At 43.2% G+C, this 26,917-nt stretch overlaps 1 protein-coding gene across 1 annotated transcript; it reads right to left on the reverse strand.

Moving 5' to 3' along the window:
* Positions 1–1,842: 1,842 nt before the first annotated feature.
* ZFP36L2 (ZFP36 ring finger protein like 2) lies at positions 1,843–6,347 on the reverse strand. Its single transcript, XM_073553453.1, has 2 exons — positions 6,111–6,347; positions 1,843–5,591 (listed from the first exon to the last, which is right to left on the reverse strand). The coding sequence occupies exons 1-2, from the start codon at positions 6,159–6,161 to the stop codon at positions 4,506–4,508; spliced, it is 1,137 nt and encodes a 378-aa protein (XP_073409554.1). The 5' UTR covers positions 6,162–6,347; the 3' UTR covers positions 1,843–4,505.
* Positions 6,348–26,917: the final 20,570 nt, after the last annotated feature.

The following is a 26,917-nucleotide window of genomic DNA, read 5'->3' on the forward strand; positions in this document are numbered from 1 at the left end:
AGGTGCACCAATGGCACAGTTAAGAGTTTTCCTGATGGCAATCACGACAATGGTGAACCATATCCGCGAAACGCACACATCCCGACAGGCACCTGTCAACACATTAGCAAAATTCCCCCCTCATATGGGAGTAAAGGGTGTGCAAGAAACTGCTTAAAAGCATGGTAAATGGGTGCAACACACCAAAGCTATAGACCACAAATAGGCTGAGGCTAGAAGCGACAGAAGCCGTGCGGCCAACTATCATTGCAAGTCATTGCTACATAGTAAGATAATGCAAGTAAAAGGGGTCACAATGCTGCCTGCAATGTATAGATGGATTTTTTGCAACTTGGACCTTACAGGTTGCACTTGCAAGATGCTGCACTTTAATCTTTCCCTGTGAAAGATGCCATAGTATTATAAACAATCAAACGCTATTTCGTCTTTGCCCCCATCACATAAATCGACAGCAAGTAGAAAAAAAAAAAAAAAAAAAAAAAGTACAAAGTTTGCAAAGGGGATTTAAAAAAAAAAAAAAAAAACACGATTTCCATATAATAGAGGCAGATCCATTCACCGATTTGGAATCTTCTACAATCTTGGTCAGGAGACCTCCCATCCATGGCTCAATCTAAAATCCCAGTCCATGAAACGGAAATAACACACAGCGCCTTCAAATGGGAATGAAATTAATGTGGTTGCCTAAATTCATGTCCCACTTACCACTAAACCTTAACATTTCATTATAAACTGTAAATAATAGCATGAATATAAGAATCCCCAAGGCCTGAAAAACAGGATACTTGAGACGTCGCCATTGTTCTCTGTTATCAGTTGGGAGAGGAAAAGCTCACTGTGGTCTTCTGTAGGTTTATATACAGGAAGTCTGGAACATATAGAAAAAACATTGCCCTTCTTAGCCCACGTATCCTCAGCTCATGAATGCTGAGAAAGAATATGAGGTTCTTATAGAATGCATACATTATTTGTGAGCTGTTCTGTAAAGTAACGAACCTTAGAAACTTTCCATTACTGAACACAGGAGGAAAACTTTCTTTCCGAAGACTACATTAAAACATTGTGGAACACTGCCCCTAGTGGTGACTTTGCTACAGTGCATGCAACTCCCAGGCAGAAGGAAATTGATTTTTGCATTAAGTTAGTGCAGATGCCCTTGTTGGGTTTTACTTTTCTGATCTTTTATATGTAGTTTTTTTCCTTTAAGGATCAGATTTGAGCAGAATTGTGTGCGATGTGGTGATTAGTGAAGCAGTAAAGTGTTGTGGCCTTGCAGAAATATTTTAAGCACTATTCATTAAATATAGTTTATAGAGGGGAGGGGGGGGGGCCTATATTTTCTACATAAGTGTGGGAGAGGAGTCAGCTTATACCTTTCCTATTGCATAGTGAGTAAGAGGCAAATAAACCAAAAACGCAAAATAAATAAAAATGTGCTTAAAGTAGTTTCCCCCTCCACAACAAACTATAAAAAAAAAAAAAAAAAAAAAAAAAAAAAAAATAATTATATATATATATATATATATATATATATATATATATATATATATATATATATATATATATATATAATTCAGCTGGACTTCCTGAATCATCAGCACCCACCATGTGTTAAGCAGCCATTGTGTGAGCAGAAGGGTTAAAGAACACTGCAAATACCTCCCGAACTAGCACTTTTGGAACAGTCTACAATGCTTGGTATTTGTGTTGGCCGGAAGCCATAAAAACTTTTGCAAGAACTAGAACAGCCCTTTTTTTTGAAGTTTTAAAACTCTAAACCTGTAAGAAAAAAAATAAAAATAAAATAAAACCCCCTTTTTACAGACAAAACAGCCAAGGGTATGTGATTTTTTTTTTTTTTTTTATTTCCAAAAATTTATTGGGAGAACTACAAAACATTTACAGTACAAATTTTACAGTCTCACAATTCTTAGTGAACCGACTAAATTATATATACATATAATTAAAGTCAACTCATCCTTTCGTTACATTCAGGAAAAAAATAAAAATAAAATAAAAACATAGGTTAAAGTAGTTCAGAAATAAAGCAAAAAAAAAAAAAAGTACATAGTGCTCTGTCGGTACCTACTATGTACAAGAAGGAAAAGGGAGGGAGGAGGAAAATAAAAAATAAAAAAAAGCTTCGTTTCTGCTATTTGCCGTCAAGGCAAGTGAATAATAAATTGTAAAAACATTTGGCTTTTCTCTTTTTTTTATTAGAGCTAGAAAATTTTTTAAGACACTTGCGCGTACTGCATGAAGTTTCGGATGCAAAATGTGGCCTTTATTTAAATTAAGAGTGGTAAAAAAAAAAAAAAATAAAAAAAAAAATATATATATATATAATATACAAAAAAAAAAAAAATCCCATCCCTACATTCAATTTATCACACCTTTACACAATACTTTTTTGGTTGAGAAACGTTTAAGGCAAGTGTGAACTCTTCTCGAAAGGCACTGTGAAATATAATACTGGGACCCAAATTATTGCTACATACCATCACAGTGATAGCGGTGGAAATAGACAAGAAAATTAAAAAAAAAAAAAAAATAAAAAAAATATTAAAAATAATAAATGGAAATTCTGAGTGAGTCACTCAAGTCAAATTATAAATGCTTTTTCTTAGCTTTTTTCTTATTGGACGGGCTACAAGATTATATGAAAAATAGGATGAGGGATAAAAAAAAAAAAAATCCATAAAAAAAAAAAATTCCTCAAACTTCTTCCACAGCACTGAGATTTCTTAACAGAAACCATTCGAATCTTTTTCTTCTCTTTTTCTAAATTTTTTTTTTTTTTATTAACGTAAACAAGGAAAGGAATTAATGAAATAAATATTACATACAATCTCTTAAATTAAGATTTTTTTTTACTCATTTACAATAAAATAAAACAGGTGAAGTTACGAAAAACAAAAAAAAAAAAAATGAAAAAAAGGCATATATTACTGTGAAAAGAACATACACTCAACATTTTTTTGCAGATTAATAATGGCAATCATAATTTAAACGTAATAAAAGAATATATATCTATTGCTTTTCATCATACCCGATAAATACAGTATGAACAAATTATTTCAATGTATATTTTTCACAAGATAATAAATAAGTTAAATAGTTTTCATATTGAGTTGTGTGCAGTGACAGGCAAGCAACTCAGACAGCTAAAAATAATATAATAATAATAATAAAAAAAAAAAAAATAATAAATCAGCAGTTATTCAACAATTATAAACTAACTGAGTGCTTCCAAATAAAGAGGAACGAAGAAAATTGTTCTAAGCTAAACAGCCCACTAAAGCGATGGAAAAATGGAACTGATGTTAAACTTTGGAATGAAAGTTTTTAGTACATGTTAAGCTAAAGAAAAAAAAAATAAAAAAAAATAGACATCTTAGAGGGTTCGCTTGTTGTTAAGGCATATTCTCGGCAGGATGGTGAATTTTTTTTTTTTTAAAAAACAGCTTTTTTTTTACATTTTATTTATAATTTTCTCCAACTTGGACTCTGTTTTTTTTTTTATTATTAAACTATTGGGAGGAAAAAAAAATAAAAAAAAAAAAATAATCAGGTATAAAAAGTGTTCCCTTCCACCCCCTCCCTCCCAAAGTTTGCTGTGCTAATGCTTCAAGAGATGGAATGCCTGCTGGTGCATAAAACTATCCCCCGCCCTCCCACAAAAAAAAAAAAAAAAACACGACACATCCCACCCGCTAACCCACACAGTTCTATAAAAATAGTTTTGTTCTATTTGTTAAGTTTGCCCTTTTGCAGTTTTTTTTTTTTTCTTTTTTTGTTCAGCTTTCAGGATTTTTCTTTTTTTTCTTCCCCGAATCTTTTTTCAGACTTGGGTGTTCCATTAAATTAATAAAACAAAAAAAATTGGCAGAGGCACAAAAGGCAAAAAAAACAAAAAAAATTAACAATAACAATAATAATACAGGGAACATCATGAGTGCCAGCTTCAAATAGTTCAAGTGTTTAGTCCTTGCTGTAATTACAATGTTGCAGAGTTGGGTCATCCTTTTTTCTTTCACCCTCCTGAGTCTCTTTAGCAAGTAACGAGGGAGGCACGGGAAACAGACTGGCAGCTTCTTTTTTTTTTTTTACAAAATACAGGGGGTAAAACTGGCCCCCTGACACTTCCGCTGTATTTAAAGGCAGGGTGGGCAATAACCCCTCTATAGTCCATTCGCCAGGGCAGCTTGTGGAGCGCAAAGACCCCCAGCTGCCACATAACCTCTAGTGCAGCAGAGCATTTACTCTTCTGCCATCTAACAATCAACGTGACCAAGAGTAAGGCAGCACTTGCCCTTTAATTCTTTCTTTAAAAGAGATTCTGCAGCAGCTGTGGGCTTTTACAGCTCTGCCCTCTGTTATTAGGAGGCTATGAAGCCCACATCATTAAAACAAAGAACAAAAAAAAAATATATCATTCATACCAGCCTGGGTAGCATTTGCCTCCCCAGTCCAGAGAACCCCTACAGGCAGGGGGTGGCGGTGGCTCAGTCATCGGAGATAGACAGCCTACTAAAGATTGGCAGGCGCCGGTTCGAGTCCAGGGTTGGGGAATCGGATCCACTCAGGCTGCCAGAGCTCAGGGAGCCGCTCAAGTAGCTCTCCCGGTCAGAGAGAGAGTCGGGTGGGCTTGGTGGGGCATCAAACACCGGAGACTCGGAGAGACGCCTCAGGGGTTGGAAGTTTAGGCTTGGTGGGGGAGAGTTGGAGGAGGCTGGTGGCTGCTGACGGAAGTAGGCTGCAGGATTGTTGTAGCCAGAGAGGTTGTGGGTCTGGATGGCCAGTGGGGTGATGAGGCTCAACTCCTGACCAGAGAAGGTGAAGGCATTGTTGGCACAGGGGACAGCCTCCTCACAGTACAGGGAGTTGGAGGGCTGTGGAGGTGGGGTGCGGGAGGTCGGGCTCTCCAGCAAAGGAGAGTCCAGGCCACTGTGGTTGGGGAAGCCAGAAAAGCTGAGGCTATGGTGCAGCTTGGGGCGCTGGCCATTGAAGCAATCAGTAGGGGAGCCCCCTCCACCAGGCGCTTGCCTCCTTTCTTCTGCATTGTGGATGAAGTGGCAGCGGGGACCATAAGGACAGAAACCAATGGTGTGGAAAGTGCGGCACAGCTCCGTCTTGTACTTGGGGTGCCGGGTCAGGCTGCGCAGCTCATGGAAGCCGTGGGCAAACTGGCACTTCTCTCCATACTTACAAGTGCCACTTTCCTCGAAAGGTCGGCACAGCTCAGTCTTGTAGCGGGTCGAGTTGATCTGTGCCCCGGACTTCTGCTGCTGTTGCTGCTGGAGGTGGATGAGATGCTGGCTACGATCCCCGTTTTCACTGAACGAGCGGTCCCGGAACTTATTCTCTTTGTTCAGCAAGGCGGTGCTGCTCACCACCGACGACTCCTTGAGGTTGTTGTTGCAGAACTTGGGGGACGAATTGTTGTTGTTGGCCAGAGACTGCAAGTTACTGGCCGAGTGTCTGCGCAGGAAGCCCGGGATCAAGCTGGAGTTTGGGCTACTCACTGGGCTGCCCACCGCCTTCTTGTCCAGCATGCTGCTCAGGTTCAGATTGTTCAGGACTTTCTCGTTCTAAGAAGGGAGAGAAGCAGTAAGAGACGTGTCAGATCGAAGCAGTGCAAGCGGCGGCGCTTCCACCCACCACGCTTAGTCACCCAGGCTCAGCTTCTCTAGAGTACACCCAAGCAACTGTAATGAGACATGCAAAAGTTTCTACAGTCTGCAGGCTAAAGAGTGAGGCAGGAGCGCAGTCACATGCACACTCACCAGACTTTCCTACAACTTGTATCTAAGCTACTTAAACTCCACACAACTTCTCAGCAGGTCCCTGGGTGCAGCCTGCACTTCTTTGTGACTCTGCGGAACATTCTAGAATCTCTTCCACTTCTCTCTCTCTCCCCATCCATATGATCACACTGCACTCACATGACTCTGCCCAGAAACTTTACACAAGTGCATTTAAACCAGATTAGAGTGCAACTTGCACAAGTCACATCAACAAAACCTGCAAGTTTACCCTCCCCCCAACACACAGACAAGCATTAGTCTCCGCACCCCCATTCTCCGCCTGCACGAGGCTCCTGTACACACCTTGCAGAACAAGTCGATGTCGTAGAAGGCGGATAAAAGGGTCGCAGACATTTCGAGATCCAGTTTGCAGCGAGTCCAGAGGACCGAGAAGATCCTGCGTTATTAAAGAAAGGTTTGGAATAGCCACGACTAAGGCTCCGAGGGGGGAGGGGAAGGGCTGCCAGGTCCGAATTCACTTGGGTTGATTGGAGTTGAAATAAGTGCAACGAGCAGCGCTGAGTCCGCAGCCCGCGTCCAGGCGCCACTATATAAACGCTACTAGGGCGCGCGGTGGGCGGGGCAGATCGCTGACCCGGCCGTGGTCTCCCGGCAACGCCTCCCTGCCTTCCCATTGGTCGCCGCCAATTTCCTCGGGTAGAAGCTTGTAGACTTTCACCCTGAGAGAACAGTCCCAGCCCAGACAGCGAGCACGTACACAGCTCCTGAGGCGGCTGCCCGTGTCACACACATTCCTCTCACAGCTAGAAAGAGAGGCCAGAAAACCTCTGCCTCGTCACCAAACACCGCTCAGCACCAGTGTCTAGGGGGACTACAGCTCCCAGAATGCCCTGAGTAACAGAAAAAGCAACTTAGCCTAGTGGTGGAACTACAAGTCTCAGCAGTGAATAGTAAAACTCCTAGACAGATACATGTAAGGGAATTGTGTGTAGTCAGTGCTTGGGGAACTACAAGTCTCAGAAGTGAATAGTAAACTCCACAGACGCCTACATTTAGGAGCATTCAGTGCTTCAGGAACTACAAGTCTCAGAAGCGAACTCAAACTGCTATCAATAGGAGTATTGTGGCAGTGTCTGGGGAACTACAAGTCTCAGAATTGAATTCTAAAAGTAGCCATAAGGGAATTGTGTGTGAAAGTCAGTGCTTGAGGAACTACAAGTCTCAGAAGTGCATACTAAACTTCACAGAGTCCTATCTATAGGAGCTATGAGTGCAGTCAGTGCTTGGGGAACTACAAGTCTCAGAAGTAAACGGAGATTGATATCAATGGGAGCATTGTGTGCAGTGTTTGAGGAACTACAAGTCTCAGAAGTGCATACTAAACTTCACAGAGTCCTATCTATAGGAGCTATGAGTGCAGTCAGTGCTTGGGGAACTAAAAGTCTCAGAAGTAAACGGAGATTCATATCAATGGGAGCATTGTGTGCAGTGTTTGAGGAACTACAAGTCTCAGAAGTGCATACTAAACTTCACAGAGTCCTATCTATAGGAGCTATGAGTGCAGTCAGTGCTTGGGGAACTACAAGTCTCAGAAGTAAACGGAGATTCATATCAATGGGAGCATTGTGTGCAGTCAGTGTTTGAGGAACTACAAGTCTCAGAATGCCCCTAAGTACTATAAGCACCTTGCAAACTGATCATAGTGGTGGAACTACAAGTCTCAGAAATGAGTAGTAAACTCCATAGACCGATACAAATAAGATCACTGTGTGCAGTCAGTGCTTGGGGAACTACAAGTCTCAGAAGTGAACGCAAAAAGTAATTTAGAGGTGCAACGCAGAGCCAGTGCTTGCGGGCACTACAAGTCTCAGCCCGTGTGGGTTACTTAGGGGTTAATACGATACCATCTCATAGGAGGGTGCATATTTTCATATTTTGTATTTTTTTCTTCCTTTTATTGTTTGTTAAAAAAAAACATTAATACTCCTAAATGTGTGACTTGTTTACAAGTCCTAGATGCCCGTACAGTCCCGTAAGAAGTGGGCACGCGGCGGACGCGGAGCTTCCGCGCTGTAGGGTGGGCGGCCGGGCACTTTTATCGTCAGGTGACGGGAGCAGATCGCCGCCTTTGTGTCCCGCAGCGTGTTTAGTATGTGGCGGGCTCGGGCACATACATGTAGATGGCCGGGTACCAGACCCCTGACAGCAGGGTGTCTCAATGAATCAAGGAGTAAGAGAGGGGAAACCCGAGCGGCCCCCTCCCCTTCTCCACTCTCACATTTCCTTGTTTATTTCCTTCCACCCTCCTCCCCTGTCTGCTGCTGCTGCCGCCTCACAAATGGTCACTGGAAACTTTTTTTTTCTTCCTCTTCTTGCCTTTTGCAATCTGAGCTTCTTACATTGAGGCCGCGATAGTTATTTCTCCCATTTCAGGCGGTAGATGGTCGCCTACCTCTGCCGACCCGAGAAGTGCAAAAAGTAAGAGTAGTGGAAAGGGCGGCACAAAAGGGGGAATGAAAAACCAAAAATGTCCAGAGCACCGCCACTGGTAAATATGGCCGTGCTGGCTTATTAGGGCTCCTCCTGTGTCAAAGGACATGAAGTTGGCTCGCTAGTGCTATCACAAGACCTTGAACGTCTGCCAAGTCCCTGGGAACGAATGAGCGCGTCCGCACTGCGATAAAAGCCAAGACAAGGGAGGCCGGGGAGTCTGTCGGAGCACAGGACGAGGGGCGGTGGCCTGGCCCACACCTACAAGTCCCAGCCAGCTAGGCCCTAAAGCCTTTTCTCCACAAGGAGAGGAAAATACAAAAAAGACTACATGGTTAATGACAAAGTAGCTGATGGGGGTTATTAATGGCCGATCCAGGCAAAGATTGCAAAACTGGAATATCCGTGGAGCCGAGCGTCCTACTGTATGGATCCCGTACACACTACGGGCCTTATTCAGGGGCAACATTTCGGATTGCGCTCAGTGACTAACTTTAGGAAAAGTTCAGTAGGCCTTGATGGGTTTTTTTTAACTCTGGACTTGACCTCTTCCGAGGCAGTCACTGTAAAAAGTAAAAAAAAAAACACTGGAGAAGATTTGCTCGAGTGCCGCCGACTCGTGAAACAACGATCGCGTATAGACCAGATGCAAAACAAATGGGACCCCCATCCTGGCGCTGGGACCCCATGCATGGCGCCGTACTGTCCTTACAGGCAACGAGGACCGGAGTCTCCGTCCAGTTTTCTCTTTCTCGTCAATATAGAATAATGGGGCATCGTAGGCGGGTTTATTACATCCCCATGAGCGCTGCAGAACATCTTTAACACCCCCCCTCCCCAGGGGTCTCAATATCTGCCCTACACATAGTATAAACCTAATTATTTTCATTCTTGAATTATTCACATCCAGTTTCCAGCCGTTGCAAAACTCTTTATTTCGAAGCCGTTTTTAATTTTTTATATCGGGCACGAGAATAAGATTTTTTTTTTTGGGGGGGGGAGTTTTTCCTGCAGCTGTTTCTGAAAGTTTTTTACGTTGTTGTTGTCGCAGCCATTTTGATTGGACAGGGCCCCGTTTGGAGCAGATTTTTTTTTATCAGGATCCACTTCTAAAGAATCTCCTGGTACCAACAGCAATGTGGATTTCCCATAGAAGTAAATACTCGTCCAAGTGCTTTTTGAATTTATCCTTTTGGCAAATCCAAAGAGGTCGGATACGACTGATGTTCTTACGTCATTACTAATGATAAGACCCCTGCCCAGACTGATGATGGCACACTGCACCGCAATCTAATAGACAACAGTTGTGGCACCACAGCCATTAAAAAACTGAACATGCTGGGAGTTGTAGTTTTGCAAAAGCGGACAGTCACAGGACCACTGGTTTAGATAATGCAGATTTTTTTTTTTGCATGTTGATGCTTGAACTTAACGCTATGCGATAAATCCAGCATACCAGTGGTTAATGTCAACAAAGTGCTCCAAAAGCAACATCTGCAAGGATAGGTTAAACCTCTGCATCTGGAGGCCTGCACAGAGCACAGTGTGTGGAAGCTCAGCATGTGCAGACTGACCACGTAGCAGGAAGTTTGAGCCTCAGTATTAACCCTGTGCAGTGCTGGGATAGAGAGAGCAGACCATGCACTGCAGAGGAAAGAGAGAGCAGACCATGCACTGCAGAAGAAAGAGAGCAGACCATGCACTGCAGAGGAAAGAGAGAGCAGACCATGCACTGCAGAAGAAAGAGAGCAGACCATGCACTGCAGAGGAAAGAGAGAGCAGACCATGCACTGCAGAAGAGAGCAGACCATGCACTGCAGAGGAAAGAGAGCAGACCATGCACTGCAGAGGAAAGAGAGCAGACCATGCACTGCAGAGGAAAGAGAGAGCAGACCATGCACTGCAGAGGAGAGAGCAGACCATGCACTGCAGAAGAGAGCAGACCATGCACTGCAGAGGAAAGAGAGCAGACCATGCACTGCAGAGGAAAGAGAGCAGACCATGCACTGCAGAGGAAAGAGAGCAGACCATGCACTGCAGAGGAAAGAGAGAGCAGACCATGCACTGCAGAAGAGAGCAGACCATGCACTGCAGAGGAAAGAGAGCAGACCATGCACTGCAGAGGAAAGAGAGCAGACCATGCACTGCAGAGGAAAGAGAGCAGACCATGCACTGCAGAGGAAAGAGAGAGCAGATCATGCACTGCAGAAGAAAGAGAGCAGACCATGCACTGCAGAGGAAAGAGAGTGCAGACCATGCACTGCAGAAGAGAGCAGACCATGCACTGCAGAGGAAAGAGTGCAGACCATGCACTGCAGAGGAGAGAGCAGACCATGCACTGCAGAGGAAAGAGAGCAGACCATGCACTGCAGAAGAAAGAGAGCAGACCATGCACTGCAGAGGAAAGAGAGAGCAGACCATGCACTGCAGAAGAAAGAGAGCAGACCATGCACTGCAGAGGAAAGAGAGAGCAGACCATGCACTGCAGAAGAAAGAGAGCAGACCATGCACTGCAGAGGAAAGAGAGAGCAGACCATGCACTCCAGAAGAGAGCAGACCATGCACTGCAGAGGAAAGAGAGCAGACCATGCACTGCAGAGGAAAGAGAGCAGACCATGCACTGCAGAGGAAAGAGAGAGCAGACCATGCACTGCAGAGGAAAGAGAGAGCAGACCATGCACTGCAGAAGAGAGCAGACCATGCACTGCAGAGGAAAGAGAGCAGACCATGCACTGCAGAGGAAAGAGAGCAGACCATGCACTGCAGAGGAAAGAGAGAAGACCATGCACTGCAGAGGAAAGAGAGAGCAGACCATGCACTGCAGAAGAGAGCAGACCATGCACTGCAGAGGAAAGAGAGCAGACCATGCACTGCAGAGGAAAGAGAGCAGACCATGCACTGCAGAGGAAAGAGAGAGCAGACCATGCACTGCAGAAGAGAGCAGACCATGCACTGCAGAGGAAAGAGAGCAGACCATGCACTGCAGAGGAAAGAGAGAGCAGACCATGCACTGCATACCAGCAGAGTTGGGTGCCACTTCATCAATTCTCTTAAATAAGACTCCAAAATTAAAAAAAAAATATAGGAAGTGAATTGTTCTGGTCATGGGTTTTTCTTTCTCATGATGTAAACACATTGCTTTAACCCCATCCATGCCAGCGGTGCCCCAACTGTAAGGCTGTGCACTTCTAGCAATTGCGGTGTTTTATAGACCGGCTGCAAACCAGATATTTTACAAGTTTATAGTCCCAAGTTCATGGAAGTCAACCTAGAAATACACAGCCTGAAAACGAGCGTGTCCAGCAGAGGAAACTCTATTACATGAAGAGACCATAGTACAAACCCCTCCTAAAAAGTGTGTGTGTAATAAATATATATATATACACACACTATTAGTATAGGATTGTGGCGCACACCGTTTATCTGTAGGACTGGTATGTGAAAAGGCTTCTGCAATAAAGGGTAACCACCCTAGGAGTGCCCCCTGCCTATATGGCTGCACTGGCACCTGGTACTGCAGCCTGTGCCTGCAGTTCACTTCTGTCCCAGGAGAAGAGAAAAAGCTGTGTGCAAAACTTGCAGCTCCTTTCTCTCTCCCCTCCCCAACACCGCACCCAGTTCAGCATGTCCCATCCTCCACCCGGCAGTGGCTGGTTAATGAGTGACAAGCCAGATCCCCTCCTCCAAAACTTCCTATCTCTCCCTCCCTGGAGCTTGTGCAGCTGGTTTGCAGGCTAAATAAACCTAGTCTGTGCTATCTGGACTCAGAGAGCAGATCATTAACTCCTTCAGTAACAAGCCTCTCTATGTGATCTTCTCATCCAACCAGAACTATTTTTTTTTTATGTTTACACATTGCAGATTACATTTTTACAGACTTTGTCTTGCAGGTTTATCTCGTAAGTTTTATTGCAAAGTACTTTTTTTAATGTCTGCTCTCTGGAACTGTATGTGTGACCTGCATTTTTTTAGAGCCCTATATCTCAGCAGATAAGGCCTACATGTTCTGTACACTGTTATCAGGACCTGTTTGCCAAAGCTGCTTTTCGTTTCACAATATAAATGTACAGTGATGAAATTCTGAGCTGGTTAAAATAGCTGCGGCCGTATAGTGACCATATACTTAACGGCACCCTAAGTATCCCTGTTTGTTAGAACGGACCCCAACGATAAAGCTGGTTTCTTCTGCAGAGAACCTAGCGATCAGCATCAGTCGGTGAAGGACTGGAATAAACTGGTCAATTTCCCTACAGCACCACTGGGGAAATGAAGTATGACATAGAGTACATTAGGGCCAATGGACCATCAGTGGGTTGTTTGTTCCTCCAGAACAAAATTAAGGCTGGGGCTGGCTGCAAATATCGCAGTGACTCAGTACATTAGGGCCAATGGACCATTGGTGGGTTGTTTGGTCCTCCAGAACAAAATTAAGGCTGGTGCTGGATGCTAATATCTCGGTGACTCAGGTCGCAGTGTAAAATACAATAAATGGGGCCACTTTGGGACCCATGAGGTACCACGACAAATAAGTTACAGAAGCCATAACCAGTTGGATTTTTTACGACTTGCCCCGGTTTTAGTACATTGCAAGGTAGCAGCGTCACAGAGCCATCTTTGATCGTGTGACTTGTGTTACTGCCAAAGTCGCCATCTACCCCACACTTTTTCTTTTTAGCCCTTTCACTCAGTGGCATACCTTGAAACTCAGGGGCTGCAGTAGGAAAATCTCCTGCAAGGCCCCCAACTATAAAGAATCTTTAATAGTATTGGTCTCATATGAGCCATAGAGATCTTTTGGGCCCATGGGTGACTGTAACCCCTGCACCCACGATAGTTATGGTGCAAGTTTTAAGCCACAAAACTTCAAATCTGGTAAAAGTTTTTGATTACATTGTTTGCCCCAAACATTAGTTCTACCATGGGGACTACTGGCTCCTGGGTCCTAGGTCGAGTGTAACCCCTGAACCCACAATAGTAGCCATAAAACTGCAAATCTAGAAAAACTTTGCGCCAAACATTAATTCTTCCATGGGAACAACTGAGCATTTAGAGTTGGTTTTTTTTTTATAAGTCCCAAATGCAGATCTCCCCCTGACAGATTTCACTCTTCACCACAGTCCTTGTGTCTTCAAAGGCCAGGACAAATGGCTCTCACTAAACAGACCCTTCCCCTTTAAGTCTCCCAAATGTGCCATACTGCTGGAGCAATAGCCCCTGAGATTTTATGACTGCTCCTGACTGACTGCCTCTACAAAAGTAGAATGAATGAATGTGTCGCATGGATTTATGTCTTTTTACATCAATTAAGGAATTTCCTTTTAAAACCTTGCGGGGCAACACAGAACTAGACCCCAATCAGAGGACCATAAAACATCCAGACTCCTTATCTATGAACTGGTCCAATGTTTATATTTATGTTTCTCCCTCTCCCATATTGATAGTTCTGCTTCACGTCACTTGTCTTATCTATTGCATTTTTTCTGTGCTGTGTTGTGCATAAATATGTGACTCTTCAGATTTTGTATTAGTCTAGCCTGATGAAGAGACCTGAGTAGTCTCGAAAGCTTGCAATGTGTTACCATCTTTTCGGTTAGCCATTAAAAGGTATCAACCACTGAGTACTCTCAATCCTGAATATTTTTCTACAAAAGTAGTTATCTTGACTTAATTGTCCTCCTGCAATTGCATTCCCTGTCCTGAGCATATAACAAGTAGAGGAAGGCTGAAAACCCTTATTATGCACTAATTACAGGCCCTGGGGGTAGAACACAATACTGGAGCACCGGCACTCCCCCCCCCCCATTCTGTATTGTGAAGACATTCAAATCAAAATTGATTACATTTTACTATTATCTGAAAAATATATATATATTTTATGTTTTTTTTTAGTTTTTGGTCACATAAAATTGCAAGAAATGTAAGAGCAAAATTATCAGTTATAATTCTTCTGGGTTTAAATATTGGCGGTGTAACAAAAACTTTCATAATTCAGGGAACCCATTGGAAGGGTTAATTTTTTTTAAACTTTTTTTTTTTTTAAAGATTCCTTTACACAAAGGCAGAGTTACCAGGCCAAGTTCCATAGCGGCTCTTTGGCAGAGGCACATCTCCACCAAGTGGTCAAAAGTGTTAGCGCCCGACACACACAAAAAAAGGCCTGTCTGCCACATGGCTGCCAGACACATGCAGAGATAAGATTCCCTCTAGCTAAAATGACATTCAATACCAGAGTAATAATAGAGGTTGTCTCTAAATAGTCATTTTCCTCTAAACAAAAGCGCATTTGTAGCAAAGGAAGAGAGAGAATGACTGCAATAATGTGCAGTAATGATTCACCGAGGCGCTGAAGACACCGGTTGCAGCTTGTTGCCGCTTTTAGTGATGAGCGAACGTGCTCGGATAAGGTTGTTCCATGCAGGCGCGGGAACTCGAACATACTTTTCGAGCGTGCAGAAGTCTCTCGGTTAGCACCCGAGCATGGCGGATAACACCTTATCCCAGCACGTTCGCTCATCACTAGTCACTTTATCTCCAAGTTTCCCAGTGAGCTCAGCAACAACACATGTGGCCACGACACATTGACTGCTACATCACCCGAGCATAATGCAGGTGAATGTTGTGTTGCTAGCCATAAGGTTGCGGTATGTTTTTGTTGTAGTATGTCGCATAGATCGTAACGTGAGCCCATTCCCTTGCATTATATTGTGATGTAGGAGCGGCATGCCAACGGCGGACATATTTGTCTACCTACGTTCCCACCATGAGCTTTTGGTGCGTTTTTCATGTTGCGTGTTTTTGCTGCTTAAAAAAACGCAGCGTCTTACCGTTGGGATTTCTAGAAATGTCTTGCCCGCTGTGCTTCTTTTTAACGATGCATAAACTGACCCGCGGTCCGGGTTTCATATCCGCAACATGTCAATTTCTCTTGCGGGTACGCCGAGTTTTCTGTGCACATTATCCCCATAGACTTTCATTAGATGCGGAAAGTCTGCAGTAAAAAAACACTGGTGCCGCTGCAGAAACGCATAAAGAACGCATGTGATCCGCACCCGAGTATATCATTAAAATTTTATCAATGCAAAAACGCAATGAAAAAAAACACAAGTAACCTCAGTTAAATAGTAGGTGCAGAGATTCTGGAACATCAAAAAATGCACCAAAAGCTCATCTTGTGAACGGAGCCGTATTGGTGCAACCTATGCAGCCGCACAGAGGCCTAAGAGGTCAGGGGGCCACATCCATCCAAAATAGGTGGAATTATGCATTATGGTCAGCTATTGGACTGCACAGGGGCCCTCTCCTGTCTGTGACCGTCCTGCAGCATAGCCATCTGTGGCCACGCGACCTGTGTTGCCGCCATAGTACACTATAACAGTGTGTGTTATCAGTAGTCTATAGGAAGGCTGTCTGTAGGTGCAATGATGAGGCTGGGGTTGTGGCGACTTTGGTCGAGATACTAGCCGCTGCTACATTAATGGGGTTGCATTACTTCCTACAAGGCTCAACAAGCAACTTGCAAAAGGTTGGATTTCTTGCGGTGGTTGCAGTTCCTTGTGCATCGCAGTTCACCTGCATTATGCGATGTTGAAGCTGCACAACTTGTCTCCGGGCCAAACTCTCCTTGTAGCCCCAGCATTAGACCGGGGTCATTTGAGCGAATGCAAAAAAAACGCCAATTTTTGCAATGTATTGTGTTCCGAGTGTCCTTTTCTGGTATCCTTTGTGCATCCGTTTCTCCTTTTTTTTTTTTTTTTCACATCCTTGTCCGCCTTTTTTGTACAAGCATATTGCACACAATTTCTATGTGAACAATTTAATAAATAATAAACATCAAATACAGTTTCCGATCTTTTTCATTGCAATAGAGCCGTGAAAAACACATGACATTTGGATGGTGACCCATTGATTTAGAATGGACGAGTCTGAGCCAGGATAACGGATTACAGTAGTGAGTGCTGCAATTTTTATACATGCAGATCATCACTCCGTGTGTATAAAATGTTAATGTGAACTAGCACTTAGTCCTGTGATATTGGCTTAAGTGATATTAGCACATAGTATATTATCAGTTCACTTTGGCCTTTTCGGTCGCACTTCCATTTGCATTGCTGGAAAATCCTCTTAATAATCCTAAGTGTTTACTGATCGGACACGGGGCAGGTTCTAGCTCTGATTTACAGCACAAGGTTTTATTTGTCATATTTACATATACAAAACTTGTTATTAAAGTTTGCACAATGTTCTACTTTGTTATGCAGTACCCCTATGTGACCAGCGTGTGTCTCTGTTGCAGCCATCAGGATAGAAATTCACCATTGACCCTTGTATCTTATGTAACGGTGAGGAAACTGCAGAATATAAAATGTGGATGGGGTCTGTTATGTTATCGCTGGGGGAATCGTCATTAGGAGGCATGACAACTGAAAGTAGATTTCATGTGACTGTGATGTCTCTCTGTGTGCATGATGTACATGTGTGCCGGGGTTGGCTTTGCTGGGTACGGGATTACATTACCTATACTAAGTGGCATCGTAGTTTGCCATTAAGTATAATGTCTATTTTTCTGTATGTAAAGCTTAAGCATTATATAATGCGAAGGTATATATTTTATACCTATATATCGTGTCTTTTAATTCCTCACTATTTTACGGATTTTTTTTCTTGCTGTCATTCAATGGAAACATTATAGCTCTTTATTACACTCTGGGGTGGAAAAACCTGTCCTGACCTAGTAAGGCGTTAACCGAGTGTCTTCATTGTGCTCAAAAAACATGTTCTAGTTGCCTGCATGTCTCACGGCTGTTAGACTGCAGCAACACATGCGGAGATTGCCTGTTTGCTAGAAAATCCCTACCTGTGGTTGCAGCTGTCAAACAGCCGCGAGACATGCAGGCAACTTGAACATGTTTTTTGAGCACACTGAAGACACGCCGCACCTGAACATGGTGGAATACACCTTATCCCAGCGAGTTCGCTCATCACTAATGGCAATATTTCATTGTCCATATAAAGACCACAATGTCTGTACTGACGGCAGGTCTCCTGACACAAGCCTACAGCGTCATAGGCATACGTGTGGTCTGTAAGTTCCAGGTTAGTCCAGGCATTGCGGTCTATTTAGAAACCTGGCCTAATGCTTACTACGCTACGGAGTAGGGAAGAGTTCTCTGTTTGGAGTCCAGGGCCCTGACTACTGTGTATAACTCACAGAGGATTTCCTACGGTGACACACTGGAATAGCCGCAACAGGCAGAAGCATTAGTTCAGAAAGGATTTTCTACCTCTGAACATGTAAATTGCCTCTTCAGATAGGAAGAGGACTACAGCTCTAGTGTCACCTTTTGGAAGTAGCACTAGAGTTCTAGTTCTCTTCCTCTCTGAAGAAGCAACTTGCATATTTAATTTCCCAGGGGAGTATGTATGGCCTATAAGTCTCCTCACTCTCGACATGCGAGGCCTGCCTGCTCATTCTCCGCAAGGAGAAACGTTACCCCTTAGATCCACTATCTCTGAACATAAATTAGAGTGTTTTAATTCAGTGACAGCAAATATGGTTATTCTGTCACAATCTCCTCTATTTTTAGTCATTGCACTTTACACCCCCGGTGTCCACGAATGGAGAACATTTTCTGACTTGCCTCCACACTCTGAAGATTCACAAGGCTGCAGTCACATAGTGACGGCAGGCTTGAGCCCCAAGCCTGAACAACCCCTTTAAGCAGCTTTTTGTGATCTCGGATTGCTGTCAGTGAATGAAGACATGCCTCCTTTTAGGCCTCATTCAGACATCAATGATTTTTTTTTTTTTTTTGTATGTGTGAAAAAAGAACAGTCCTTGTGTCCTCAGTGTTGGTCATCAGTAATTTTCATGCATGATGAAAAAAAAATGCAAAGATTTTCTTATCTGTAACAATTTTAATCACGAGCAGCACACGGCTAGTACACTGCCGGCACATAGTGGACCCATACAGTAGAGTGGGTGATTTGTATCCTTGCTCGTCTCCATGATTTTTTTTTGCAGACACACAGACCACAAAAAAACACGGACAGGTAAACAGCCCCATAGACTGTCCACGGAAATCACACATAGAACGTACAAAAAATGGGTGTCTGAATGAGGCCTTATATGTAGTTTGCTAAACACACCAGCATCACAGTGCTCCTTCCCATCCTGGCAGTGTACTACAATTTCTTATAAGGCCACGTTCACACGTTCAGTATTTGGTGAGTTTTTTACCTCAGTATTTGTAATTCAAAACCAGGAGTGGGTGATAAATACAGAAGTGGTGAGGTGTTTCTATTATACTTTTCCTCTGATTGTTCCTCTCCTGGTTTTGGCTAAAAATACTGAGCAAATACTGAAAGAGTGAACGTGGCCTAAGATGTGCCATCCTCACAGAGGATTATGCAACGGTAACAAATCATCAGCTCCGACAAATACTAGGTAATAGACCTTGTAAATTAAAGTCCCAGAGTCTGGAGGAAGAGTGGCCACAATCCAAGCTGCTGGAGGTCTAGTGTGAGGTCTCCACAATCAGTGATGGTTTGGGGAGCCATGTCATCTGCTGGTGTAGGTCCACTGTGTTTTATCAAGACCAAAGTCAGCGCAGCCATCTACCAGGAAATTTTAGAGCACTTCATGCTTCTCTCTGCCGACAAGCTTTCTGGAGATGGAAATTTCATTCTCCAGCAGGACTTGGCCCCTGTCCACACTGCCAAAAGTACCAATACCTGGTTTACAAACACCAGTATCACTGTGCTTGATTGGCAGCAAACTCACCTGACCTTAACCCCATAGAGAATCTGTGGTGTATTGTCAAGAGGAAGATGAGAGACACCAGACCCAACAATGCAGATGAGCTGAAGGCTGCTATCAAAGCAACCTGGGCTTCCATAACTCCTCAGCAGTGCCACAGGCTGATCGTCTCCATGTCACGCCACATTGATGCAGTAATTGATGCAAAAGGAGCCCCGACCAAGTATTGAGTGCATTTACTGATCACACATTTCAGATTTTTAAATAATTTTTTCAAGCTGGTGTTATAAAATATTCTAATTTACTGAGATAATGACTTTTGGGTTTTCATTGGCTGTAAGCCATAATCATCAACACTACCAGAACACTTGAAATAGATCACTGTCTGTAATGACTCTATATGAGTTTCACTTTTTGTATTGAATAACTTAACTTTTTGATGATATTCTAATTTTGAGAGATGAATGTGTACAGTTGTGGCCAAAAGTATTGACACCCTTGCAATTCTGTCAGATAATACTCAGTTTCTTCCTGAAAATGATTGCAAACACAAATTCTTTGGTATTATTATCTTCATTTAATTTGTCTTAAATGAAAAAACACAAAAAGAATTGTCCTAAAGCCAAATTGGATATAATTCCACACCAAACATAAAAAAGAGGGTGGACAAAAGTATTGGCACTGTTCGAAAAATCATGTGATGCTTCTCTAATTTGTGTAATTAACAGCACCTGTAACTTACCTGTGGCACCTAACAGGTGTTGGCAATAACTAAATCACACTTGCAGCCAGTTGACATGGATTAAAGTTGACTCAACCTCTGTCCTGTGTCCTTGTGTGTACCACATTGAGCATGGAGAAAAGAAAGAAGACCAAAGAACTGTCTGAGGACTTGAGAAACCAAATTGTGAGGAAGCATGAGCAATCTCAAGGCTACAAGTCCATCTCCAAAGACCTGAATGTTCCTGTGTCTACCGTGCGCAGTGTCATCAAGAAGTTTAAAGCCCATGGCACTGTGGCTAACCTCCCTAGATGTGGACGGAAAAGAAAAATTGACAAGAGATTTCAACGCAAGATTGTGTGGATGTTGGATAAAGAACCTCAACTAACATTCAAACAAGTTCAAGCTGCCCTGCAGTCCGAGGGTACAACAGTGTCAACCCGTACTATCCATCAGCGTCTAAATGAAAAGGGACTGTATGTTAGGAGACCCAGGAAGACCCCACTTCTTACCCCGAGACATAAAAAATAGCCAGGCTGGAGTTTGCCAAAACTTACCTGAAAAAGCCAAAAACGTTTTGGAAGAATGTTCTCTGGTCAGATGAGACAAAACTAGAGCTTTTTGGGCAAAGGCATCAACATAGAGTTTACAGGAGAAAAAAAAGAGGCATTCAAAGAAAAGAACACGGTCCCTACAGTCAAACATGGCGGAGGTTCCCTGATGTTTTGGGGTTGCTTTGCTGCCTCTGGCACTGGACTGCTTGACCGTGTGCATGGCATTATGAAGTCTGAAGACTACCAACAAATTTTGCAGCATAATGTAGGGCCCAGTGTGAGAAAGCTGGGTCTCCCTCAGAGGTCATGGGTCTTCCAGCAGGACAATGACCCAAAACACACTTCAAAAAGCACTAGAAAATGGTTTGAGAGAAAGCACTGGAGACTTCTAAGGTGGCCAGCAATGAGTCCAGACCTGAATCCCATAGAACACCTGTGGAGAGATCTAAAAATGGCAGTTTGGAGAAGGCACCCTTCAAATATCAGGGACCTGGAGCAGTTTGCCAAAGAAGAATGGTCTAAAATTCCAGCAGAGCATTGTAAGAAACTCATTGATGGTTACCGGAAGCGGTTGGTCGCAGTTATTTTGGCTAAAGGTTGTGCAAGCAAGTAATAGGCTGAGGGTGCCAATACTTTTGTCTGGCCCATTTTTGGAGTTGTGTGTGAAATGATCAATGTTTTGCTTTTTGCTTCATTCTCTTTTGTGTTTTTTCATTTAAGACAAATTAAATGAAGATAATAATACCAAAGAATTTGTGTTTGCAATCATTTTCAGGAAGAAACTGAGTATTATCTGACAGAATTGCAGGGGTGTCAGTACTTTTGGCCACAACTGTATATTGCCGGTGCAGACATTTCTCTACCCACTAAGATCAAATGCTGATCACATTTATTTCTATGAGGTCCAAGTTGATCCCCAAATTCCACAGTCTGTATGAATTCTCCTCTGCTCGCACCAATGACCACAGGGGACAGAAGCAAGAACTGACTTGATGACTTTGACATATGGGGCCCCCCACTGCTTAATCCCCCTCAATATCCCATTTCTTGTCTTTTGAAGACATCTCCGCACTCCACCAGCTTTAGGTAACATCCACAGGCAGCAGCTGCTGAGCTACACGGAGATGTCCACCTGGACCTGTGGGTCCACAACACTTTATACACCTCATTTATTATGTTTTTGACGCTTTTTGCTATAATCATTTTTACAGGGTAAAAAATAAAGCTGGAAAAAATGTGAAAATAAGGGGGTTTTTTTAAAGCAAAAAAAAAAGCCAAAAAAAAAACATGTAGAGAAATTAATACGACTAAGAATTTTATATGCTGGTCTTAAGGCCACGTTCACCCAGTCAGTATTTTACATCCGTATTTGTAAGCCAAAATCAGGAGTGGAACAATCAGAGGAAAAGTAAGATATAAACACGTCACCACTTCGGTATTTATCACCCACTACTGATCATGGCTTACAAATACTGATGGCAAAGTCTGACCAAATACTGAACGTGTGAACGAGGCCTAATGAAAATTCCATCAGAGTAAAATGTCCCCGATTTATTAAGCGTCACACACTTGTTAATAAATTGTGCCCTGTGAAATGAAAGTTCAAGGTTAGCATAGATTTGCGTTTATGACAATTTTTGGCATAACTTATTGTAAATTTGTTGAGCTGCAGGTAACCACATCCCCTCCTGTTAAACCCTGACCACTCTTTTTATTTTCTTAGAAAAGCGTCATCAGCAGCAAAAGAAAAAAAAGACAAATTATTGTGCAAATAAGACAGGAGCATTATGCATTTTGGCAATGAGGAAATTACTTTCCTCAACATTGACATTACAACACCAAGAAAGAAAAATGATTGAATTTTGGAAATCACAGAATGGACAGAAATGATTATTATATGGAAATGAAGGAAAAATGGAAACAAAATTTTCACAACATATCGATTTATTTAGTATGGAGTACGAGCATCACGTGCAGAAATCCCAGCACTTACAGCCTCGATTGCGGTCAGTGAGGTTATTAATGGTTGTCTGAGGAATGTTCTGCACTCGGGCAAATCATCAAGATCCGCTACTGGCAGCTACCTCTGCAATTGCCAACAAATAATGTTCCAGATATGTCCGCTCATGTGTTCCAGCTGTCGAACGGCCGCGAGACATGCAGCCATGGGGACTCTAACATATTTTTTGAGCATGCCCATGACACTCGATGAGCACGCGAGCATGGCGGATAACACCTTATCCCAGCATGTCCACTCATCACTAATCTAAAGCCCTTCAATTTCTTCTGGACTTCTTGGACTACAAAGTTTCGGTATCTGTGACGGCCGGGCTTGTACTTTATTGGAGAGAGTGAGACTTTTCTTTCACGAAGCCTGGCTCAGCATCGTTCACATAAGGTTGCTATTTAGTTTTTCTATAAAGGGAGATTGCTTTGGGACAGAAGCATCCATAACAAGTAAATGGAAACTGACACTGCGGATTGGAATATTGTGAAATTTGAATGTTTGGGCTCACGTCCTATGGAAAGTGTGATTATTGAGCTCCAGCTTTAGTGCTCATTCACACATACATGCCATCAAATTTTTTCAGCCATGTTATAGTTACAGTTTCCGACCAAAGGGTGGATTTTTATGACCCAAACTAACAATGCCATCTAGATTTATGATGCCGTTAGTTCAGAATCAGCGGAAACCGAGCATGTGCACTCACTATCCATTTACACAAAAGGTTTTGGGTCACCAAACTTTGGATCGGTTGGTGCCCGAGTGGTTAGATTTCTGGCCATCATATATTTTGCTATAGTCGGGTATGTAGTGGGAAGGAAAAAATAAGTTTTCTGTTTAACCCATTACACAGAGACATTACTGTACCTTATTCCAGAGCCTTGTAAAAGAAGTTGGCATCCGCATCCAAGACTGATCACATTTGTTTATTATCTCTATGTGTGAATGAAGACTAATAGGGGTTGGAATCATTGCTGCCGTTTCTGTATTTGTGATGGCATAATATGGCTATAGGGCTACACATCAACATGTGTCTCTCGACATCGAAATCACAGCGACGCACTACAAGATTGGATGTAAGTATCTCCTATAGTGTCGCTACTGCTAAACAGTTGCAAATGTTTCCAAAGGTGTTGGATTTTCTGTCGTCGTTCGTAAGTCGTACGCGACGTGCAACTTCTGTGCGACTTGTCTGTTCTGTTTACAGCTCCGAAATAGTCGCAGACAAGTTGCACAAGTGTCTTTTTTGCTCTACATCTCTGAGAGTTGTTGTCGCCGCATCCCATGACCATGTAACCCCGGGCTAGATCAGGTTGATCATTATTGGATAACTAGGATCTTGCTTAGGAAAAGGGACCATCCCACATTTGTCTTTCGTGCATCTACATGGTATCAATGCTTGATGCTTTCTCAATACCACTAATTCTTATTCCGGATTCTTATCTATAAGTCAACGCAAAGAGCTGCTACAAAGAGACTTGTGCTTTGGAGGTCTTAGCTTATCTATCACACATTGATTTAGTGGAGCACTGTGCAATGCTTTATTTCTCCTCTGGAGGAGCTGTAGGGAAACCGAAAACTTCCTGTCCGGTTCTCTACAAATGACAGCTGGAGCTTCCAGCAATGGGACGATCAGACTACTAGTAAGAAGGAATTGTGCAAAGTAGAGAACCCTTTGAAAATTCACATTTCTTACTTTGGCTTTTCCACTCTAAGAGGAAAGCACTTTATTCCCTTTAGGCTTTGTAACATATGGCAGTTTAGTATGCGTCCCTAGATATCTAAGGCAGCCATATTTCGAATTTGTATGATGCATATCTTATGGTGTGAATGAGGCCTTAGAATGGGAGCTCTAATGTCAATATATCTGAACTCGAATTCTTCACTTGTTTGCTTAGAATGTGGTGTCCTCCATAAAGAATAATGATAATATTGATATATAAACACCTCAACTATGCAGGAATTGCATATAAGTGAGCCAGGACTGACCTTTCGCATGGCCCCCAGTGTATCACCTCCTAATATCCTCTACGAAGAATGTCAGGGACACCAGGTGTCCAATAAAACGTGCGCTCTGATCAAGAAACACGTTGGTAAAGATAAATGTGCTCCATAATATGGACCCTCTTCAATGATTCACAATGACAGGTAGCCTTCAGGACACTTTCCCAGCAGCAGCGAGGCGCCTGTGTCTTCAGCAGAAGACTAATACTGATGGCTGGTAATGAGAGGATTGCAAATGAGAGGCTAAAGGCTGCCAGGAGGATTACACACCGGGCAGGGAGAGGGCATCGTCGCCGACAGCAGAACAAAAAGAGGAAAAGTGCAAAATTGCATCCTCATACTTCAGAAGAGAAAAACACAGGCAAAAAATTGGTATAATGGGTAAAAGTTTTGTTCCTCTCTATTTTTACCCAGCCTGGGAGACATATATGGGACTATTACTGCACAAGTAGTTGTCCAGCAGGCAGATATCATAACTATATGTCCCCGTACAAGTTATTGATCATGGATTTCGGAAGAGATTCTTCTACAAAATACAGACAAAAACTGCTCAAAAAACTTTGAATAAGTTTCCTGTTCTATTCCAGCCCATTTCCAGTAAAGTAGCACATGCAATAGAAGGCAGAACCTCAGCAGTGCCACAGGCTGATCGCCGCCATGCCACGCCGCATTGATGCAGTAATTGATGCCAAAGGAGCCCCGACCAAGTATTGAGTGCATTTACTGAACATACATTTCAGTAGGCCAACATTTCAGATTTTACAATCATTTTATCAAGCTGGTGTTATAAAGTATTCTAATTTACTGAGATAATGGCTTTTGGGTTTTCATTGGCTGTAAGCCATAATCATCAACATTAACAGAAATAAACACGTGAAATAGATCACTCTGTCTGTAATGACTATATAATATATGAGATTCACGTTTTGTATTGAAGAACTGAAATAAATTCACTTTTTGATGATATTCTAATTTAGTGAAAAGCACCTGTATGTTATATTAATTTTCCTATAACGCTCATCTTAAAGGGAAGGTGCCGCAATTTTATATAATTTGCAAAAAAATAGTAAGTTACAAAACATGTTGTTTCAGCAAATGTTGTACTAACCAGGATTTATGGTTTGTTTGTAATAATGTTTTCATGTAGCCACTGGGCGCTGCCATCTTGATTTGCAGATCTGTGGAGGACTCATACAGTCTGCAAATATGGCCGTCCCTGCACATAGGAGACTGCGGTCGGCTTCCGACTGCACATTGCAGCCTCATTAGCAGTGAACTGGGCACGCCCCTGTGGGCTGCACCATTCACTGCTGTAGGTGTGGCTGGGCGCCATTTTACTGTAGCCCAGTGCTATCTGCTGAGCTCCACTTACCCTCTATCACAGGACCACTTGTGGCATAACAGGTCCTGTGTTGTGAGGAGAGGCTGAAGAAAAGGAGAAGGTGGTCAGCAGAGGAGAGAAGCGCTCACTGGAGCCGGAGGATGGAGAGTGGTGAGTGCGGGTGACTTTCATCTATGCTCCTCTGTCCTGCTTACTCCAGGCTCAGCCCTGTGCTTCCTGCTCCAGCGTCCTCCTGCTCTGTCTCCGCCTCCTCACACACAGCCCCAGTGATCTCCGGTAATCTGACACCTTTGCTTTTATGGCTGTCTGAGGAGGACAGTGACTTATACAGCCCATAGTCTTGTGTATAATTGGGGGGGGCTGGAAGTTTCACCAGTGTGGGCATATCTGTAATACTGTCTGCTGAGCCGTGTATCTAATCCTCTCCTGTGTGATACTGCCTGCTGAGCCGTGTATCTAATCCTATCCTGTGTGATACTGCCTGCTGAGCCGTGCATCTAATCCTCTTCTGTGTGATACTGCCTGCTGAGCTGTGTATCTAATCCTATCCTGTGTGATACTGCCTGCTGAGCCGTGCATCTAATCCTCTCCTGTGTGATACTGCCTGCTGAGCCGTGTATCTAATCCTCTCCTGTGTGATACTGACTGCTGAGCTGTGTATCTAATCCTCTCCTGTGTGATACTGACTGCTGAGCCGTGTATCTAATCCTCTCCTGTGTGATACTGACTGCTGAGCTGTGTATCTAATCCTCTCCTGTGTGATACTGACTGCTGAGCCGTGTATCTAATCCTCTCCTGTGTGATACTGCCTGCTGAGCCGTGTATCTAATCCTCTCCTGTGTGATACTGCCTGCTGAGCCGTGTATCTAATCCTCTCCTGTGTGATACTGCCTGCTGAGCCGTGTATCTAAGGCCTGTTTCACACTTCCGTTTTTGTGTCCGCCAAACGGATCCGTTTCCGTTTTTTTGACGGATCCGCGGTAACCGTAATGGAAGTCTGTGGGACAAAAAAAACGGATCCTGCAAAAAATGGCGGATCCGTTTTTTTACGGAAAACAACGGATTTTGACGGATTTGAAAAAACGGAAGTGTGAAACAGGCCTTATCCTCTCCTGTGTGATACTGACTGCTGAGCTGTGTATCTAATCCTCTCCTGTGTGATACTGACTGCTGAGCCGTGTATCTAATCCTATCCTGTGTGATACTGTATTCTGAGCCGGGTATCTAATCCTCTCCTGTGTGATACTGCCTGCTGAGCCGTGTATCTAATCCTCTTC

The sequence above is a fragment of the Dendrobates tinctorius genome, unplaced genomic scaffold, assembly GCF_039654945.1.
Source record: "Dendrobates tinctorius isolate UK_male_01 unplaced genomic scaffold, ASM3965494v1 ptg000201l, whole genome shotgun sequence".
Taxonomy (NCBI): Eukaryota; Metazoa; Chordata; class Amphibia; order Anura; family Dendrobatidae; genus Dendrobates; species Dendrobates tinctorius.

Excerpts from the sequence above, each read along its gene's own strand:
- ZFP36L2 (XM_073553453.1), bottom strand. The coding sequence starts at position 6,161 with ATGTCTGCGACCCTTTTATCCGCCTTCTACGACATCGACTTGTTCTGC. Across the intron at positions 5,592-6,110 it reads ACATCGACTTGTTCTGCAAG|AACGAGAAAGTCCTGAACAA; the intron begins GTGTGTACAGGA and ends CTCCCTTCTTAG.